The sequence below is a fragment of the Schistocerca gregaria genome, chromosome 8, assembly GCF_023897955.1.
Source record: "Schistocerca gregaria isolate iqSchGreg1 chromosome 8, iqSchGreg1.2, whole genome shotgun sequence".
NCBI classification, from domain to species: domain Eukaryota; kingdom Metazoa; phylum Arthropoda; class Insecta; order Orthoptera; family Acrididae; genus Schistocerca; species Schistocerca gregaria.
In genome coordinates, this window is record NC_064927.1 from 393600215 (window position 1) to 393622878 (window position 22664).

At 42.8% G+C, this 22664-nt stretch overlaps 1 protein-coding gene across 1 annotated transcript in view; it reads left to right on the top strand.

Annotated features, from left to right (window-relative positions):
* LOC126283930 (serine protease gd-like) overlaps window positions 1-22664 on the top strand; it is a 264054-nt gene that overhangs the window by 195857 nt on the left and 45533 nt on the right. The window contains exons 3-5 of the mRNA XM_049982315.1: window positions 2484-2655; window positions 18640-18936; window positions 21870-22037. Coding sequence (XP_049838272.1) covers window positions 2484-2655; window positions 18640-18936; window positions 21870-22037 — 637 coding nt within the window. The remainder of the gene's footprint in view (window positions 1-2483; window positions 2656-18639; window positions 18937-21869; window positions 22038-22664) is intronic.

Sequence of the window (22664 nt, forward strand, 5' to 3'; positions counted from 1 at the left end):
CTCCTCGTTGAGCTTACCCATGATTACGCCCTCGCCGCCGGCCCCTTCACCGGCCCCTGCCAAGGTTTCTCACACACCCCCAACTTGAATGTGGCACCTGTGGGGAGAGCTCCCATTTGGAGAGGGTGGTACAATTGTGGAAGATTCAGGTATGAAGTGAATGAAACTATCTTCCACTGGTGGCTGCACGGCCCCCAATACTTGGATTGTTCTAGTATGGGCGGGGTTAATTTTTGGCTACGAAGTCACAGTTCTTCATCGAACACCTGGAGGACAGGTTTGGGGAAGCAAAAGTGATTTCATACGTGGAAAGTGGCTCCATTCTACTTAAAATGGTCTCGCCTGCTGTCTCACAGGGGCACTGCTTGCCTGTGAAAAGCTAGCATTTGTGTCACTATATACCCCCCCCCCCCCCCTCCCAACCAATGAGTTATTATAGGGCACAGTGTATCATTTTCCACTTACATCACTTTTTATTTACTGAGTGAGAGTTACATGCTAATTTGGAGTGACAGGTTGTAACACCATCCCTATCGCCATCAGTTGCACACAAATGAGCCTTGCGGGTGCTTCCTCCCTCCCCACTGTGTCAACTGTATGAAGAATGATTCCCAGTGTTCACAATACTTCAACATTTACAAAAGAGAAAAGAAAATCCAGGAATACAAGACCCTTGACTGCCTCACATATTAAGAGGCCAAGAAGAAATAAGATCACAAACTTCCTCCACATCTGATGACATATGGCACTGCTACCTTGTCATCCTCATTAGTAACTATGCATTTGCTTCTGTATCTTCTATGTGTGGTCCTCGTGCTTACTAGACTACACCCACCTCTCTGGTAATTGGGGTCTTCCTCCTACAGCTTCACCCAATACTCCTTTGGGAGTATAGATTACCTATTTAGTTGGGGACATCAGTTCTCAACTCCAGTCAGAGAAACAATGTCCTCCTCTGGCACCTTTACCAGATAGGGGTCCCTCAGGATGCTCCCTTCCCAGGACTATGCTGATCTGCAATGGGATGCCAGCTGGTGGCTGAACAAGCCACAGATTGCAGTCTGTCCCAGAATAAGGGACAGAAAAGTCCTTGTGGAAGTTTATATCATACAAGGACAAGGACAAGAAATCTTGTCTCCAAAAAGAGATTCTGGTGGCCTCCATGCTGCCAGACCCCTCATGTTCTGTTTCTGTATTAGAGACAGCATTCGTGGTGACTCTCTGTCCTCAGATGCCCTGCTCTTTCTCACCCTTCCTGTTTCATGGCAAATGTGTATTGACGGTGTGTAGTGAGAATTGGTTCCTGTGCCATTGGTGAGAAAGCATGATCGTCCCAATACTGAAATAAGATAAACACCTCCTCCCCCTTGAGATGGACAGCTACTGCCCGTTTAGTCTCTCAAATGTTCTCTGCAAGTTACTCAAAAGTATGGTGAGCAAACAGCTGTTTTGGTTCCTTGAGTCTTGGGGTTGTTTGGTTCCATCCCAGGGCATTTTTCATTAAGGCCATTCTGCAGCAGACAGTGGGTCTGCCTGGAGTCTACTATTTGGTCAGATCTTCTCTGCTGTCTTGTTAGACTTGCATAGGGCTTAAGACACAGCATGGCATCATATCCTTGTTATCCCCATGATTGGGGGGGGGGGGGGGGGGTGTCTGAGCCAACTCCAGATTTCTATCAGTACTTCTGGTCTCACCATAGTTTCCATGTACAAATATGTCTTCCCACAGTACTCTCCATATACAAGAGAACGGGGTCCCACAGGGCTCCGTATTGAATGTGACTGTTCTAGTGGCTACCAATGATCTAGTTTCAGCTCTAAGGTCTACAGAGTCACCCACCTTGTTTGCCGATGACTGTTTCAAGCAGTTCAGAACCAGTGGCATTCAGCTAGAATGTCTCATCCAATTTAACAACCTAGGAATACAGTTGAGGACTGCTTTCAGTGACACAGATGGTGGCTGAAGTGTTGTAAAGTCGCAGGACTCTGCCTCTCATGCTTTAATGAAGTTTTTAAGGCAAAAGTATGTTGCAGGAAGTAAAGACTGTTTTTCCCATGATGTGAGAACAGAGTTCTAAAAAGTTGGTTGCTGATAATAACTACTGATACCTTGAAGTTGAACTGGTACTGATTGTTTATGACAAATGTGACAGGAATACTGCACTACACAAATGGGTTGGAAATAATGTTGTGTTATACACTGAAATGTGCTATACAGTGTGTTGCATGGTACAAATACAATGACCTCTAGCATGGGATCTAGTTTTTTGGATATTCAGGTACATTACTTAAACCTTATTTCTTACCTGCCTTGGGATCATCTTCAGGACTTCAGATTTTTGGGAAGTACACTTTTACCTCCAATTCATACCAATTGGGTTACACGTGATACTAAGCTTTACTCCAGCAGCGATGCTGGCTGTGTTAAGTCAGGAAATCTGTTGCCTGAGTTAGTAACTAAAAGAATGTTAACCCTCCTGCAGAAGTATTCTGGCCGCCTGATGTTGCGCCTTGGGAAGGATGAGGTGCTGCGTCAAATGCGGATGGGCGTGCTCCAGGACATAGACTACAAGTTGCTGTTTCCGCTGCGCAGCCCATTACCGGAGGTTAAACGCATAACGGCCAACAATGTCATTGTCTGCGAGGGACCACCAGGTACGTGTTGCTCTATGGCGTTTAGCAATAGTTCTTGATAACAAAGCCTACCTCTGTCTTTTCCACAAAAGTAAAATGTACTTCGTCACATAAACGGGTTTCTCTGCCGATTTCCATACTTCCTTTAATTTACACACCCTTACAAAACATCCTATGAATGTACAAGAAAGAGGGGATTCAGAGAGAGAGAAGCCATGTGTTCAACAATGTCATAAGGGGGTAAAAGGGGCAGCAGCAATAGTTTTAGGTCAAAGTAGAATTAACGCTATTTTTTTTTTAGATCAGTGGACTATATTCATACCTTTCCAGTGGGCTCATAACATAAATGAAGCACAAAGGTCTATTAAATATTATTCTACAGCTGTCAAAACTCGCTTCCTTTTTTCCAGCCAGAAGTCTTAGCAGGAACAACTGGAACTTAACTGATGCAAAATTTGGTGAGTAGCGTTCATGTTCAAACAGTTCATATTTGTTGTTGAAACCTAGTCCCAAACATTCTTCTGGGCCAGTGCATTGCATCAAAGGGAAATTTTTCCTTTTCTGTAATCCAGGTGTGTCATTGTTTTTATGTAACAGATCTGGAAGATTTCAGAGACCCTCCCTCCCTCGGGATTCAACATGGTTCTGTTTTGACTGTCCCTTTCTTTGCAGTGGCTGTCAAAGATCTGGCAGCAGCTGTGGGGCCTACAGTGTCTCACTTTCTGTATGCTGACGGTTTTTGCATCCATTTATGTTCTTCAATGCTGGACACTGCTGAATGTAGACTGTAGGGAGCAATGCACAGAGCACAGTCTTGGGCTGTCACTCATTTCTTCCATTTTTCTGCTGCCAAGGTTTGGTTTGTGCGTTCTTGGCGTTGCCATAGTCCATCCCATCCATCTTAATCGCTGGTCTCACGTAGATTACGTGAGTCCCGCATACAGCTCAGCATCACCTTAGTCATTGTGGATCCTTGAACTGACACACCATTGTAGGGTATGACTGACAACTCATGCCTTTCAGATGACTCCTATGATTCTCTCCCTGGAAGTGGGAGGGGTTCAACTGTTGCGTGTCCTGCGCCCACTTACACATTAAGCATCTGCTTCTCCCCAGAGCACACAATGTTCTCTTCTTTCCAAATACATAGATCTATCTTCTGACACCAGCCCAGGTCTCGTGTTAAGATTGCCATGCACATCCATTCCCATTTCTCTGAATTCTAAGTTTTCACCTCTTCTCCAGGATGCAACTCTGTGATGTATCCCCCATCCAGAGCTCTGTCTTGACCTATCAAAAGGTCCAAAACACTTGGCACATCCTGAGGCACTCCACCACCAATTTTTCTCTATTCTCAGGCATTTCTGACTATATTGATAGCTCGATGGTCGCCAGTCCCACTGACTTTCCTTACATTAATGTGGGATGTAATGAACTCTGTTCGTTGCTGGATGGATGGAGTGTTTCCATTGTGAAGTTAGTAGCCACATATTGCTCTTGAACACATCTGTTCTTGTACCAGTGACTCCTTCCTCATCTGTAGCAACTCCTCAAGCAGTTCACAGGCTCTTGACTAGTGTTACCCTTGCCACCCCCTTGGTCCTGATTATCCAGGATTTTCTTTGTGATCTTGAACAATGTGAATGCTTGGGTTTTTGTCTGTGCACTGGGTCACATTTGGATCACAAGGAATGAACTAGCTGACAGGCTGGCCAAATTAGTTATTGGCAAGTCATCTCTTTGTTGGTATTCCGCAGTCAGGCACTTACCAGTAGTATGCCTCAAAGTTCTAGGGATTTGGAATATGGAATGGCATACTCTTTGTCGCACACAGTGGGCAATAAAGGAGACAGCAAATTTATGGAGATCTTCCATGTGGGCCTCTCACCAGGTTGGCTGGCTCCAAATAGTCATAGTTGACTGGCTTGTGGTCATATTTTCCACCATGAGGATCTGCCCCACTGTTGTTGTGGTGCCCATTTGATTGTGGCCCACATTTTGCTGCATTGACCTAACCTAGCTGCCATCTCCTGGACTCGTTCATCTTCCTGACTAGCTATCCCTCGTGTTAACAGAAAATGCCTCACTGGCTGACCTAGTTTTATGGTCTATTTGTGAACGGGTTTTTACAGCTCTAAGGAGAGCACCTAAACTTTGTTGGACCATTGAGGAGTTGCCTTATTTGCCCTGAATGGGCAGAGGCTGTCAAGGGTTGGTGGTAGGCGCCAGATCTTGCCATATGTGCTCCTTTGCTATTCTTCACCCTTCTCTTGTCTTACGTTTGACTTGTTCTTCATTTGCTTTCCTGTGCTTCTCTTGCCCTGCCCATGTCACTAGCCTTTCATGGATACTCTCTGGTAGGGTGCCTCTGGTAAGTGGTGTGTGAGGTGGGTGGGTGGGTGGGCGGGCGGATGGATGGGTGGGTGGGTGGGTGTCTGGCATCACACTTCCTGTTTTTGGGGTCTCTGGCTGCTCTTTGGACAGGGCACCTCACCCACATTTCTTCCTTTCCCCTTCCTCCTCCTTTCCCCTGTCCTTCCTCCTCCTCCTTTGCCCTGTCCTTCCTCCTCCTCCTTTGCCCTGTCCTTCCTCCTCCTCCTTTGCCCTGTCCTTCCTCCTCCTTTCCCCTCTAGAGTTCAGTGACATTTGATAGACCTCAGGGTTTCCTTTCCTTGGGTTTTACTCACTAGGCTGTTCTTTGTTGACTTGCCTGTTCCAGGCAGGAGGGACAGATGACTTTGTAGTTTGCTCTCTCTAATCATTAAACCAACAAAATGTGATACTCCTTGAATTATCCTAATTTGGGCAAGATCTTTGTGGTTTAACCAGTAGGTATAATCAGCTGACTGTACAGGCAGGCAACAGGGCAAACACATAATTTATGATGCCTACTCATTTATAAAAGGCTCCCATTCGGTCTTCAGAATGCACTAGCAACATTCAACGACTGATGGATACTGCCCTGAGGATTACAACCCACACATTTGGTTTACCATGATCATGTTGTCATCCTCATCAAATACTTGGTCAACTTACTGATAGACTGTGAACTTTATTTGGGATATGGAGCTGGACAAATCTTTCCCTGTCCATGTGAAAATGTCATGTTGTACCTGAAGTAGAATAGTTGGGACAAAGAATAACTACAGATGGAGTCCATCCTAATTTAAAACTAACAGAATCCATAAACCACCAGAACTGACCAGTATGAAAGAATGGCAGGCATTCCTAGTCCCTGAAAGTTTTTACCAAAGTGTCATTTTGGGATTTACTAACAAAGCATGCCTGACAACTCAACTACTCAAAAATGTAGCAGCCTTTGACTGTCACTCCCATTCTGGCATATCAAAACTTAACAAAACCATTCATTCCAGCTACTGATGCTAGTAATTTTTCAGTCAAGGTATTGTCATGAAAAGAGCATCTATTTTTTCACTTTCACTTTATGAACTGAGCTGAATGCAATTACCAGACAATAGAATTTGTAGCACTGACCTGTGGCATAAACTAAAACCAATGTTTCTTAGCCAGCCAAGAATTCATCTTTATCTGTCTATACTCCAAGAACTACTACAAAATGTGTGACAGAGGGTACATCCCACTGCACCAGTTATTAGGGCTTTTTCTGTTTCCCATGTTCATGGAAAATGGGAAAAATGATAGTTTAAGTGTATCTGTGCATGCTGCAATGATCCCCTTGTAAGCGATACATGGTCTGTGGAGGGGGGAGGGAGAGAATGGTGTCTGTGTGGTTTGTAATATATACCTTTCGTGAGGTTGTCAATTAAAGCAGATTCTTGAAACTGTAAGTAGTTTTTCTCAGGTTAGTTGACATTTATCTTAAAGTGTCTGCCAATTCAGTTCCTTCAAAATCTCAGTGGGACTGTCCCTTGGGTCAAACAAACCTTTGATAATTTGTGCTGCTCGTCCAATATCCCCTGCTAATCCTGTTCGCTACATGTCCCACACACCTGTGGATATTCTAGGGTGGGTCACACGACTCATTTGTAAGCAATCTCCTTTGTAGAATGATTGCATTTCCCTAGTATGCTACCTAGTATTCTACCAATAAATTGAAGCCTGCCAACTGCTTTACCCATGACTGGGCCTATATGGTTATTCCACTTAACATTCTTAGTAAATGTTGGACTCAAGTATTAGTATGAGTTTACAGATTTAAACAGTGACTCACTAATGTTATTCATAGGGTAATATGATGTTTTCGTGTGAAGTGCTCAATTTTATGTTTTTGAACATTTGAAAGAAGTTGCGAACCATTACATCACTTTGAAAGGAGGTCATTCAGTTCTTGATGTCTCATTATGTTTGAGCTAAGGATTTAAACAACAGATGCATATAAAGGATGTTGGACAGTAGTTTGTGATCACTTCTGCTATCTCTGTGGACAGGCATGACTTAAAAAAAATGCTGGGCACAGTTTTTTGTTAAAGAGATCTATGATAGTTTATAGTTGACAAAAGGGCTGACTCAGCTGTGAATGTGGTATAGAAACTGATGGGGATTCCATCAGGCCTGGAGGTTTCTTCAGTTTCAATGATTTCAGATGTCTCAACACCACTGACACTAAGAGCTATTTTACTCATCTTTTCAGTGGTGCAAGGGTTAAATTGGGGTTAAGCATTCCAGCCTTTGCTCTGGTATCCTCAATTTCAGTTCCTGTCTCATCCAAAAGTGACTGGACACTAACTTTGGTGCCAGTAATAGCTTTTATGTATAACCAGAATTTCTTTGGCTTTGATTAAGGATCATTTGAGAATATTCTGCTAGAGTAGTCATTGAAGGCTTCACATGTTTTCTTGACTGCCGAATGCATTCCATTCAGCACCTCTCCATCAATAGCCCTACCCTTTGTTTTGCACCTATTGTGTAGTAAGCTCTGTTTCTTTGAAAGTTTATATACAATCACTATATATCATGGATGATCTATCCCATTACAAACTCCCCTCCTGGGTACATATCTATCCAGTGCATTATCAACTATTCTTTTAAACTTGAGTCAGTCCCTCTACAAGCTCCTGTCCTGAGCTGAAAGTTCAAAGTTCCTCATTGAGGTATGAAACCATTGTTACTCTGTCTAGTTTGCTAAACATACAAATCTTTGTCTTAGTTGTCCTTTGTGTATTTATATTCAGTTCCTGTACCTGTCCCATTGTTGCTGTACTTGCCTCACTGCCACCGACACTAGTTTGGATGCGTACTTCCTCAAATAGGTTGGATATCTTTGTTGGCATAAGATTATATGTATTTTCATTGTGAATGGGGTTTTGACCTACATGTTCTAGGCAGATTTCACTAGTAATATATTACACAACACTGAAGTGGTTGCTAGGCAGGCAGGTAGGCTCCCCAGGGGGTCCACAACTCCTGTGGATATGTATGTGTTGAGCAAGGGGCTCAGAGTTTGTGCAGGTCTCGTTTCTTTCTGAGCTGCATACCTTGCCTTCCCCCTTCCCTCTCTCGTTGGTAGTATGTTTTGCACATACGTCTGGAGATAGACGCTTGTGAATGAAGTGGTTTCTCTTCTTGTATCTCTACAATGCAAAGTATCCTTGATCCCTCTCATTACCTTTTTTTTCCACTGCGGCATTCGAGAATTCTCCTGTTGTTTCCTTTTCTTTATTCCTCCCTTTTTCCTTCTTTCTTCCCTGTGTGTGTCTGAAGGCTGACCCACATGTTACCACACGTTCCCACACATAGCCGGTATTGGATAATGCATAATTCCCCACCCGGGTAGACAAGTAGGGCACGTTTGTACCCCCCTGGTAAACGCCAAGCCCAGGGAGGGATGATTACCCGAGCTGGTACCTTCCAAACATGGTGATTGGTCCTTCTGTCCATTTGTCGGGAGGTGTACCTGAGGTGTGGACACTCACTTAAGGCCCTCAGAAAGAGCCCCCACTAGGAGGGAGCATGCCATCAGAGATGCCAGTAATCATGGGGGATACGTTTGGAATGGTTTATTCTACTTCTACTTCTACTACTTCTGCCCATAAGAGAAAGCTAGCAGAGTCTCAGCCACAGAAAATTCTTCCATCAGTGCCAAGGTTCGTAGTTCTTTCTTGGTCTGACAAAAGTCAAGACTTCCCAACAATTAACCCTTTCATTATTCAGGAAGTTGTTGATGCAATTGTAGGTCTTGTAAAGTCTTGTTCCAGGTTACAAAATGGCCCATTATAAATGCAGTGCCCTCCAGGCGCACAAATTGCTTCAAACTACGAGGTGCATTCAAGTTCTAAGGCCTCCAATTTTTTTTCTAATTAATTACTCACCCGAAATCGATGAAACTGACGTTACTTCTCGATGTAATCTCCCTGCAGATGTACACATTTTTCACAACACTGACGCCACGATTCCATGGCAGCGGTGAAGGCTTCTTTAGGAGTCTGTTTTGACCACTGGAAAATTGCTGAGGCAATAGCAGCACGGCTGGTGAATGTGCGGCCACGGAGTGTCTCTTTCATTGTTCAAAAAAGCCAAAAGTCACTAGGAGCCAGGTCAGGTGAGTAGGGAGCATGAGGAATCACTTCAAAGTTATCACGAAGAAACTGTTGCGTAACGTTAGCTTGATGTGCGGGTGCGTTGTCTTGGTGAAACAGCACACGCGCAGCCCTTCCCTGACCTTTTTGTTGCAGTGCAGGAAGGAATTTATTCTTCAAAACATTTTCGTAGGATGCACCTGTTACCGTAGTGCCCTTTGGAATGCAGTGGGTAAGGATTACGCCCTCGCTGTCCCAGAACATGGACACCATCATTTTCTCGGCACTGGTGGTTACCCGAAATATTTTTGGTGGCGGTGAAACTGTGTGCTTTCATTGAGCTGACTGGCGCTTTGTTTCTGGATTGAAAAATGGTATCAACATCTCATCCATTGTCACAACCGACGAAAAGAAAGTCCCATTCATGCTGTCGTTGCGCGTCAACATTGCTTGGCAACATGCCACACGGGCAGCCATGTGGTTCTCCGTCAGCATTCGTGGCGCCCACCTGGATGACACTTTTCGCATTTTCAGGTCGTCGTGCAGGATTGTGTGTACAGAACCCACAGAAATGCCAACTCTGGAGGCGATCTGTTCAACAGTCATTCGGTGATCCCCCAAAACAATTCTCTCCACTTTCTCGATCATGTCGTCAGACCGGCTTCTGCGAGCCCGAGGTTGTTCCAGTTTGTCACCACATGATGTTCTGCCTTCATTAAACTGTCGCACCTACGAACGCAATTTTGACACATGCATAACTCCATCACCACATGTCACCTTCAACTGTCGATGAATTTCAATTGGTTATTACCACGCAAATTCAGAAAACGAATGATTGCATACTGTTCAAGTAAGGAAAAAGTCGCCATTTTAAGTATTTAAAACGGTTCTCTTTCCTGCTGCTGGCAGTAAAATTCCATCTGCTGTACAGTGCTGCCATCTCTGGGACGTATTGACAATGAACCAGGCTTCATTTTAAAACAATACACATGTTTCTCTCCCTTTCCAGTCAAGAGAGAAAAAATCGGAGGCCTTAGAACTTAAATGCACCTCATACACTGCTACACACCTTCCGTACCCGGGTGGAAGTGCACCATACTTTACTCACCATGTGGGGCAATTTATACAAGATCGCTTGACTGATTATCAAATGAGGAGATCAGAAATTACGTGTTTGATCAGGGAGCAACAGCCAGAAAAGGGTTGAAGAGGAATTGGTACAGACCCACACTCTCTTCTTGACATTTGACAGAGTTCCACTTCCATCGAACATTTAAGTGGGATATGAGAATTTCAGTTCACCCATACATCCCCATCCCTACGTGTTGCTATCGGTGTCATACATTTAATCACACCAGTCAGTTGTGTTCCAATCTGGCCAAAGGCGTTACCTGTGGCAAGGATGCCCATGAGGGTGATTGTCCACCCCCACACCCTCATTGCACCAACTCTATGGGTGACCACGCTGCTTGCTCTAGTGTGTGCCCTATTTTTAAATATGAACAAATTAATCAGGGACTCTAAGTGAAGGAAAAGGTGTCTACCTTTGCAGCTCATAAGATAAGAAACAGTTCCTCTCCTTCTCTGCCACGGCATAGACCTTTTTCTACACCGCCACCCAGTGGTAGCCGCCCTCGGCCGTCTTCTGTGTCACCAAAATGCACTGCTGGTGGCTGATCAACCAGCCAGTCACTGGCAGTAGGCACTGCCCTTGAGCAACATATAGATCAGGGTCTTCTGCCTCTGGCTGAATGCCATTCTATGCCGTTGGCCACCAGGTCTCAGTGCGGTCAATGAGTTGACAGCAACATTGTAAGGTGTTCACTTTCTCGTCCACCCTGAGTTAATTATTCATTGGAATATCTGCGGAATTTGCTCCAATTGGGATGAACTGTCAATCTCCTTATGATCCTACTCCCCGGTCATCTTTTGTTTCCAAGAAACAAAGCTATGTCTGCACAATTGCTTTGTTTTTCCCCATTTCCAATCAGTCTGATTTGATCTACCCCCTGTTGCTGGCGTTCCAGCACACAGAGGCCTTGAGATTCTTCTCCATGATACTATCCATTATTACCCATTCCCCTTGCAGCGTTCCTTTCAAGCTGTCGCTGTACGTCTTTCCCTTTCTGGATACAACACACATTCCATTGTCCACAAGAGTGGCAAGAGCCAATCTCCTTCATATCTTTAGTCAGCTCCCACCCCCTATTTGCTGGTTCGGGATTTCAACGCCCACCACTCAGTATGAGGATCTACACATCCTTGTCAGAGAGGCTCCTTGCTGATTCGTCTCTTCCACCAAGCATACCTTGTATGCCTCAACACTCAGGAACCTACATTTTTGTCTGACTCCATGACAACCTACTCTCATTTGGACCTTTCAGTAGGTACTGTTTGGCTAGCTCAGCACTTCAAATGGTGCTCTTGCTGACACACACTCGAGTGACCATTTTCTATGTGTCCTTAGATTACAGCCACAACTGCCATCTATCGCCCAAGAGGCTGGAAGTTTTCCTAAATCAGTTGGACACTTTTCTTCTCTCTAGCAACATTTGATGACTGTCAATGTCCTAGCGTTGAAGACCAAGTCACTTATTTTATGGAATTTATTTTTACAGCTATGGAGCGTTCAATACCTCATGCCTCCCCTTTGCCCCAGTATCCACCAGTTCGTTGGTGGAAGGAGGCATGTCATGATGGAATATGCGAGCGGAGACATGCTGTTCACTGTTTCTACTATGATCCTATACTACGTCGAAATGTTGGAACACGTGAGGCAATACTGACCTTACGACTTATCTTAGAAGAAAGATTAAGAAAAGGCAAACCTACGTTTCTAGCATTTGTAGACTTAGAGAAAGCTTTTGACAATGTTGACTGGAATACTCTTTTTCAAATTCTAAAGGTGGCAGGGGTAAAATACAGGGAGCGAAAGGCTATTTACAATTTGTACAGAAACCAGATGGCAGTCATAAGAGTCGAGGGGCATGAAAGGGAAGCAGTGGTTGGGAAAGGAGTGAGACAGGGTTGTAGCCTCTCCCCAATGTTATTCAATCTGTATATTGAGCAAGCAGTAAAGGAAACAAAAGAAAAATTTGGAGTAGGTATTAAAATTCATGGAGACGAAGTAAAAACTTTGAGGTTCGCCGATGACATTGTAATTCTGTCAGAGACGGCAAAGGACTTGGAAGAGCAGTTGAACGGAATGGACAGTGTCTTGAAAGGAGGATATAAGATGAACATTAACAAAAGCAAAACGAGGATAATGGAATGTAGTCAAATTAAATCGGGTGATGCTGAGGGAATTAGATTAGGAAATGAGACACTTAAAGTAGTAAAGGAGTTTTGCTATTTAGGAAGTAAAATAACTGATGATGGCCGAAGTAGAGAGGATATAAAATGTAGACTGGCAATGGGAAGGAAAGCGTTTCTGAAGAAGAGAAATATGTTAACATCGAATATAGATTTATGTATCAGGAAGTCGTTTCTGAAAGTATTTGTTTGGAGTGTAGCCATGTATGGAAGTGAAACATGGACGATTACTAGTTTGGACAAGAAGAGAATAGAAGCTTTCGAAATGTGGTGCTACAGAAGAATACTGAAGATAAGGTGGATAGATCACGTAACTAATGAGGAGGTATTGAATAGGATTGGGGAGAAGAGAAGTTTGTGGCACAACTTGACTAGAAGAAGGGATCGGTTGGTAGGACATGTTTTGAGGCATCAAGGGATCACAAATGTAGCATTAGAGGGCAGCGTGGAGGGTAAAAATCGTAGAGGGAGACCGAGAGATGAGTACACTAAGCAGATTCAGAAGGATGTAGGTTGCAGTAGGTACTGGGAGATGAAGCAGCTTGCACAGGATAGAGTAGCATGGAGAGCTGCATCAAACCAGTCTCAGGACTGAAGACAACAACAACAACAACTATGATCCTACATTGGCCAACTGTATCCACTATAAGCAGTTACGTGTGGGATGCTGTTACATCATACATGATAGCAAGAAGGCAAGCTGGGATTTCTTTACCAGCTCCTTTAACACCTTCACTCCCTCATCAGTAGTTTGGAGTCAAAATTCGACGGTTATCCAGCATGTCTAGTTTTTCTCTGGGTTAACTGTCGTGGAAGATACCTTAATGGACCCAATTGCAATTTCTAACCCATTGGGTCAACACTTTGCTGACGTTTGAAGCTCTTCTAGTTACCCACCGGCCTTTCTCCTGAAGAAACAAGCAGTGGAGGTGCGACCTCTTGCTTTCTCCTCTCAAAATCACGGAAGCTATACTACTGTTTTTTCTATGCAGGAACTCCAACATGCATTGTCTTTCTCTTGCTCTTCCGCCCAGGACTGGATGGCATCCATGTCCAAATGTTATTCAGTTTATCATACCCTAGTCAGTGCTACGTCCTTAGCCTTTATAATTGAATTCGTACCAACAGTACCTTACTGAGAAGATGGTGGGAAGTTATTGTCATTCCTGTTCCGAAACATGGAAAGGACGAACATATCTCCTCTAGCTATTGCCCAATCTCTCTCACGAGTAGTGTTTTTAAAGTTTTGGAGTGTGTGGTAAATTGCTGTTTAGGCTAGTGGCTGGAGTCCCAAAACCTTTTAACTGCTCAATGCGGTTTCCAAAAGCATCAGTCCGCAGTTGACCATCCTGTTGCTGTCTCCATTTATATCATGAACAATTTCTCAGAAAACGCCAAATGGCAGCTATATTTTTTGATCTGGAGAGGGCATACGATACCTTTTGGAGGACAAGCATCCTCCACACATTTTCTTTTGGGGTGTGGATTAATATATATATATCTCTGGGCATGTTGGTATACAAGGAAGCTGGCATAGAGGCAAAGGCTGCTGTCTCCCTTCCTCGGCCCACTGTTAGCATGGTTCCCTTTGCCGATCTACAGAGCATTTTCTGTCATTGTGTTCCTCTTCTATGGCGCACGCACGCACGCACACACACACATTGGTCTGCACTTCAGTATAATAAATTAAGGGACATAAAACCTCTTCTCTGTTCTTGGACCTCTTCCTCTCGGCCTTGTTGTTGGGAGGAGGTAATTTTAACTAGTCTCTGGACTGGGCCCTTGACATCCTGCAAGTGGTGATCGTTCCCCACTTGTCCCCACTGCTCTCAGTTGTGGATGGTGAGACACCTTTTACTTCAGTGCCCCTATTTTAATCTGCTACACACCCATTTACAGCTGTCGCCTGATACATCTTTCCTTTTAGCAGATGACATGTGCTTCAGCTGATTGCATCCTTGAGTTCATAAGTGTTAGTGAAATGACATCGGTCATTTGAAGCTCTTTTTCAGCCCTTCAATAGCATTTTTCTAATATTTCCTTCCTTTTTTAGTTTCCACTCATCCTTGAGTTTTGCTCCCATAGCTGCTGATTTAAATTCCTGCTTTTATCCTTCACTAAGCCACAAGACATGCACTCATGACTGTAGCTGTTTTGCACCCTATTACTATCATAAAAAAGGTTGGCAGATAAGCGGAATTGGAGAGCACACAACAGTCTGACATTCAGGGTGAATCCTGTAACAAAGATCGTACATTCAAAATTGTCGATAGAGTACTTTATAAGAGCAGTATTGAACCATACCATCATACTTTAAAGCCTGTTAAAAGAATTTTATGATATTCATTACGATACAGTGGCAAAAGAGCTACTAAAGTAAGAGCAGCTGAACAAGAAAGTATGTGTTTACATTTAATGTTGCACTTCATGCAGTAAGCAGGATGAAGGGAACAAAACCAAAGCATCTCTGCAAGAGCTCTCAGAAACAGGTGAACCTTTTGAATGAGCATGTCGGTGGGTGTTGACAGTGTAGGACCTTTACCAAAAATTTGTTGTAATAATTCTATCTTGACTATTGTGGACCACTTCAAGATATCTACTGGCACCAGTCCCAGACCAATGTTCCAAGACCATGGTGTATGTTTAAGACTGAATTTTGAATTATGGCTCAACTTCTTTGATTTTTTTCCCCATTTATTGGCTTTGGGGATGTGCACATTCAGCCATCTCAATAGTGGATTGTCAATTCTGAATATACGGACATAAAGATAACATAAGAGCCAGTCCACAGGCAGATAAATCTCGGACTACTTGGGAACTGAACCCAGGCTGGTTCACTTGGCCTACTGAGCTGACCACACAGCTACAGGGGTGGAAACCTTCTATAATTAGTGACAATGGTTATAATTGTACTTTTGAATTACTATAGTAAGTATGCAGATGGAAACTGACACCAGCTCATTCGCAGGGGAATGGGTGAGTGTAAAGAATTCATCAAACAATCGTGAAAGTGTGACCATGTTGGCAATAAGCAAAGTTCATGGAACACATACATATCATACATGCTCAGTGATTAGAATACAGTCTACATCAGCTTGTGGCTCAGCCCTTACAAAATTATCTATGGCTAAGAATGTTTGTCATTTCACTTGGCCACATCAGCAAGAGCAGTAGCAAAGAATGACACTTAGCGAGCAAACTAAATGAGGTATGGAAGCATGTAAAGGTTTGAAACTGTCAGGCCTATCTCTAATGGACTGCTAATTTGTGACTGTGATGCTGTTACACCTAAATATTGTGTTGATATATTTTATTTGATCAGTGGTCACGCAAAGATGTTTAAATTGCATTTGAAAGGGCTGTATGAAGTCCTTGAATGTGCAAGCCAGCTACTGAAAAACTGACTACAAAGGAAGACCCTGGAAGCAGTTGAGACAACCACAGATTGCACCAGAACATGACCAGCTGGTGAGCCAATAAAACAGGAATTTACTGTTGTCCATTGACAAGCTGGACACCACCAGACAAGCCGTGCAGGTGCGAGCAGCACCTGTGCATTATCTACTACACTGGAGGTAGTCCTAGGTGTGTGCAAGAGTCGTTTACATGTAGTACGCAAGTGTTGATTCTTGCTATTGCTTTGATCCCTAGTTTTTGTTTTTGTCACAACCATTCCCCATCAGTTCAATGTTCTTTTTGAGCCACAAACAAGTTTGGTAGTAGCTACAGGTATTGTAAGCCTGTTTTGAGGAATAATCTAAGTGAACAATAATATAGGAAAAATAAACACTTGACTGCCAGGTCTGGCAGCTCAGACCAGTAAGTGAGATAGAAGACCAAATCCTGAGCATACATGAATGTGTGAAGGTATTCAGCTGATTCCTGTCAATCGTGGACCCAGAAATATCTTGGTACCATAGTGTGATTACAGCTAATGAGACAATGTAGCATTTGTGGCCTAAAAAATGGAAATTGAGTGTTTTCTGTATATTTTATTTACTTATTTCACCCAGTGAGTTCCTTCAATTTCAATTAATCGGGATAGATGAACTGTGATACAGATTTGAATTTAATATGTGCTTTTTAACAGTCTTGACCAGTATCAAAAAGCTGTGCAGAGTATTATTACTTTGAAGGCTTCAGAGCTGGATTATTAACAACTTTTCCAATTATTTTATATTTGCTCACGTACGGTTTCTTACAGTTGAAGGAGGAAAAACCCTGTATACCTCCCAAGCTTAAAACTGTTACTGCCAGTGACATTGTGCTTCATTTGTCACCTACAATGAATGAAGCATAACGAGTCAGGGTGTGAGTGCACCTTACTTTCACCACAGTATCAGAATTAGCAGGATAGACGAGCCACTCGGGTAGTTCATTTTCATTGGGGAAGGTGTTGTAAGACTTTAGAGGTGGAAGATAGGTGTTCACATCATAGAACTCAGTATGTACATACCCTTGTCACCTAACTTAGTGGAGCTGCTGGCAGTGAATCATATGAAATCAAAACTGTTTGTTCTATGTTGAGCTGTTGTCACTGCCAGTGATGCTCATGCCAGGTTTGTCAATATACCACCAGAGCCTTGACTGCGTGTGCGTGTGCGTGTTGGCATAAGAGTGCCATTCATAATTTTATGTCTAAAATAACAATGTTGCTAGTGCTGAGTCAGCAAATATAGTTCTTAGCAGATGATTGTTCAAATGGATGGGAGGTGTTGAAGTACCAAACAGTGAATAAAAAACATTTATTGGAAATTTGTGGCAAGTGCGTATGCGAGGATGGACTCAAACCTCCGACAGGGGCAGCCACGCGAACCGTGGCAAACAGAGCAGATTTGGACCAAAAATTCCTCTTGGAGCAAAAGTAGAATGTTCTCGTGAATTGTAAGGATGGAAGCCTTTTGTTGTTTCACAGATTCCTTAACCATGGAGTCCCTAATCCATAGAATGGCCAGTGCGATTACCATGTTTAGCCTCTGCAACTCTGTTGAGCTGTGGAGATCGGTGTTTTCATACATACTGCATGTTGGATTTCATGCATAAGCTTCACCCGTGCAACAAGGCAATGTTGACCTGCATATTACTTTTGCATTGTATTGTGATTGGGCAAATTACTGTTAAAGTTTCTTTTTAATGGATGGAAGAGGCACCTGCAAGCTGTTTGGTTTACTGTTATAACAGTAAACTTAGATCACCACTACTGATCATACATTTACTTTTGCTACACTGCACAGAAGGAAAATCTATGAGACAGATGTGGAAGTATGCATAGTATGCAAAGTAAGCTCATTCCGTAGTCTCCAAATCAACCAATTTAACATTTCTAAACTTAAGGGGGTTGCTTATTTTTTGATTACTTTATCTGCACTGACTTTGGATCCAGACTAAACACAATCTGAAGTGGCCATTGAGATTAAAACATGTTTCACTCAGCTGTGTGTTCTATCACTGAATTGTTGGTATCTACTGTCAGAATTTGGTGGTTCCCATTAATTTTGGGGACAGATGGTTGATGATCATGCCATGTGAAATTACATCAGAGCTATTAACTACAATCACAGGTGATCCTGCCTCCAATTGGCTATTCTTTGAGCTTATTTGGGTGTTTTTGTGCCCTTCATTACTAAGATTTTACCACCAACATACATTAGTTCTCAAAGTGTGTGTACAAGTAACCTGCATAAACTTCTATGATAAAACTTCAGCACTATGTGAGTGAGAACAACTGTTGAGCTCCTATATCTGGTTATCAGGTGAAAATATAAGCAAATTTTTAAAGTGGATTCTTTCAGATAGAGGTAGATTTATCTTTGACAATGCTTTGTGTTTAAAATTTAATAAAAGCTACAACATGATTTCACTTACTTGTTACCATCAGATTATTAGGTTAATTGAATCTGAAGGGGACTTCAGCTAAGGTTGAAACTGTTATCTTTTACCATTTCTTTTGATAATAATTAGTTCAATTTAAATTAAAATCTTCCTAACCTGATGTTCATAACATGAAAACCTTTAAGTTACTACAAAAGCTGTTCGCTCCATTGCAGCACCTTTTAAGCATTACTAACTATTGGAACTGTTAAAATGTGCAAATAGGTCTACATACAGTAAGCAATAGGAACGAACAAACAGCAACAGGTAGGCTACATGCTGACAAAATGCTTAATGTTAACTATTAACTGCATTTTTATTTCAGTTAGAGCAAGCACACTGACAACCATAAGGTTGGAGCATTCACTCTTCCCAGTGGTGGCACCCCTGTCACCTGGCAAGCACCCAGCAACTGGATCAGGAAGACCACGGCCACAACAGGGAGGAATGGACCCTGAGTATCTAGACACTAATGGACCATTTTCCGCAGTGAAGCCACCATCTGAGGACACAGGTGGTTTTGTGCATCCAAACAACCCATTCTTTTTCACAAAGCCACCTAGAGCAACTACTGTGCCACCCGCAACACCTCCACCTTGGCAAAACAAAGCTCCTGACACAGGTGAGAGTATAACTTAAACTAATTGCTTAGAGCAACAGAAACTACTGTGGTAGAAATAAAATTTGAAACACATCAGCAAACCAATGAACAAAGCCTGTAACAATAAAATTTCAAGCAGTGATTGTAATATTGTGTGTCTAGTTCATCTGCATAATTTGGAACTGATAAACCTTGCATTGTTGTCTTGCTATTGTCCTTAATATGCCTACAGCTGCTGCACCTCCACAAATGCCAATTGTGGGAGATTAAACAATGGAAACTCAAGGTAGGAGTATCAACAATGTTGGAAAAAGACGGATTGCTTCTTACCGCACGGAATATAAGTTGTAGACAGGTACAATTAAGATGGTCACATACAGCTTTCAGCCACAGTCTTTGTCAGCAAAAATCACACACTCCAGCCCCTGCGAAAAGTCTTAGGCCCTTCCCAGAATGTGTTGTGCATAATGTTGCCTCCCACGTGAAAGACACCAACCACTTCCGTCACTGACTCTCTACCATCCCCAATCCTTTACCTCCTGGATCCCTACTTGTCACTGTTGATGCCACCTCCCTATACACCAACATCCCTCTCTTACTGCTATTGTACACTACCTTTCCCAACATTCTTCAGATTCCGATCCCATTACCTTATTCCTCATACACCTTACTATAACTTACTTTACTAACCCACACCCACTGTGAGCACCCACGTGACATCGTCCTACTCCGAACTTTTTATGGGTCATTTAGAGGACACCTTCATAGCCTCCTAAAGCACCAAATCCCTAGGCTGGTTCATGTTCACTGATGATATCTTCATGATCTGTACTCAGGGCCAGGACTCCCTATCTTCGTCCCTTCACAACCTCAACACCTTCTGGCCAATCTGCTTTACATGGTCCTCCTCAACCCTGCATGCCACTTTCCTAGATCTTGGTTTCTTCTTCTTCTTCTTGATGGCTCCATCTGCACTTCTGTCCACATTAAATCACACCAACCACCAACAGTACCTGCATTTTTACAGCTGTCATCCCTTTCACACATAAAGAATCCCTCACATATAGCCTGGCTACCTGGGGACGGTGTATCTGCAATGACAAACTCCCTTGCTCAGTATGCAGAGGGTCTCAACTAGGCCATCACAGACAGGCACTATTCCCAAAATGTAGTCTGCAAACAGAAACAGATCTCCCATGCTTTTTCCCCTTGCACTCCTATCCTCTCACCACCCCCAAGAACCAGTCACAAAGAAGTGTTCCCATAATCTCTTAATCTCTTAATACCGCCATGGAACAACTGAACCATATCCTTGGCCGGAGCTTTGATTACCTATCTTCATATACTGAAAAGAGGGACAGCCTACCAGAGATATTTTCCACCCCTACTAAAGAGGTGGCCCATTGCCCACCCAACCTCTACATCATATTGGTCCATCCCTGTGCCATTCCCAATCCCAACCCCTTGCCAGGAGGATTACATCCCTGTGGAAGACCTCTATGCTTAATCTGCTCAATCTACCCACTCGACCTTTCCTATTCCTGTCTTGTCACATGTTTATCCTACCCACTAGGGGCTGGACCACCTGTGAAATCCTCCCCATTCTTATCTCTCACCCTGCTTGTTTGTAGCCCTCTGCCAGTGATTTTGCCAGTCTTTCCCCACTCCTCCTGTTTTACTCATTTTCTTCACCATCTCCCTTTCCCACAACTTCTTGATGCTGCACCTGTCACCAGTCTAGTCCCTGCACACCCCACCAAACAGCATTCATCTCCCTCCCCATCCATACACTACTATCACCTTCCCCACCACCTCCGGATTGCTGCTTGTATCTCACGTCATGATGATGCATTCTCTGGCCCGAGATGCTGGAATTGGGGTGTGCATCTGTGCTACTAACGAAGGCTGTAGCTGAAAGCTGTATGAGAGTGTCTGTGTATGTCGGCAATTCCGAGTGATTGGTGGACAAAAAACGTTTCAGCTAAAAAGAGAATGTGATACTACAGCAGAGTACTAAAGACCATATGTGTAGAGTGGATAGTTAATGGTGTAATGAACTGAACTGGAGACAGTAATTTGTGGGACAATGTGACTAAAGAAAGGGATAAGCTGACAAGACACCCTGAGGCATCAGGCAATCATGAATTTGCCATCTGAAGGAAATGAGGGGATGAAAGTAGCTGCAAAACTTAACACATTTAAAATTTATAGTTGGAATCAGAGAAAACAAGGAGTGACTTTTTTATTCAAAATTAGTAATCAGCTCCATGGTAAAACTTCCAAAGAGATCAGAACTCTATTCTGTGCTGGGAGTGGGACTCTTACCTGAGGAGAGGGTTTATAGGCAATGTCATTAATGAGTAACTTAACCTCGTATGGTTTGTTAGCTGCCTCACAATGTACATCTGACTTTGCCACTGTGTGGCTTCTGTAAAGTTTGGAAAATATGAAAGGATACTGGCAATGAGGATATTTGAATTACTTCAGGAGTTGACTGATTCACTATCACACCATTGTCTGCAAAAGGTGACTGTCCATGTTTGAGTGTATCTGACAGTTCTAATTTGTGAGCAAGCTTAAAGACAATGTACACTATGCTGCAGGGTAAATGATTGCTTCTAGAGTAGATGGCACTTACCAATAAAAAAAGGTTCATTGTCCATTGTCCATTACTATACTGTTTCTGTGAGCCCTTTTAGGTGATCATTTTGCTGATAAGTATATGCCTTTAAAGGTGAGTTTGTAACCCCCTCCCACGTTTTTACACTGATACCTAATTTCATTCTTGTACATAACATCGGAAAAATCACCAGTTAATAAAATGCAGGCTTCTGGGGCCAATTATCTTTTGCATGGACCATAAAATAAAGAATGTTTGTTTATTTCTTTTTATTAGACATAATATTTTTAAACCATATAAAACTTAAAATTGCTTAAAGCCTTAATTTCTATAGGATCAATCAGTTGTGGAAGGCCAATAGTTCCTGTTGAACTTGTCCTGAATGGAAATCGTACTTCAAGAGGAGAATGGCCATGGATTGCAGCTATATTCACAGTCACAAGCATTGGACAAGAATTTGCTTGCAGCGGTAGTCTCTTGAACCGAAGGACTGTCATCACAGGTACACAGTGGAAGCTAAGCTGGATGGAGCAATGGGTGGGCCAAATAGCTTAGGCAATTTGCCTCTGCTATCTCGTTCTACTCCTACCTACCCCTCTTTTCTCTCTTCCCCCCCCCCCCCCTCCCTCTATATTTACCCAAGTGGAACTGACATTTTAATGTTAAATTATTTATTGTTAAGCATAGGATATCTTTCAATCATCTTTCTTTGTTTTCACAGTTCTTGAGTGCAGTATGTCCATGCTTCCTTTTCAGAAATACATTAATTGCCTTAATTTAGTAAATTAATGGTGTGAAGGAGCAATAAAGTTCTTGTGTATGTAGGGCTTTATTAATAAACCAAATCCGTCTTTAAACTCCCTTGCTTCTATGCTTAGTTGTGGTAGGGGACTAAGTCAGTGAACATACACACTGAAGTGCTGCATTTGTGCTTAAATAAAATTACATAATATTTTCTTCTTTCCTTTTCTCTCAAACAGTTTGTCAGTAAAATGCTTGCTGTTATGATACTAGTTTGTTATGCACTACAATGTAATAAAATGCTTACTAATTGCATAGCTAAAATACAAAAAACTTCCATATGTCTGCTTTCTAATGCTTAGAGTGAGAATAAATATGTGAAGTGTGA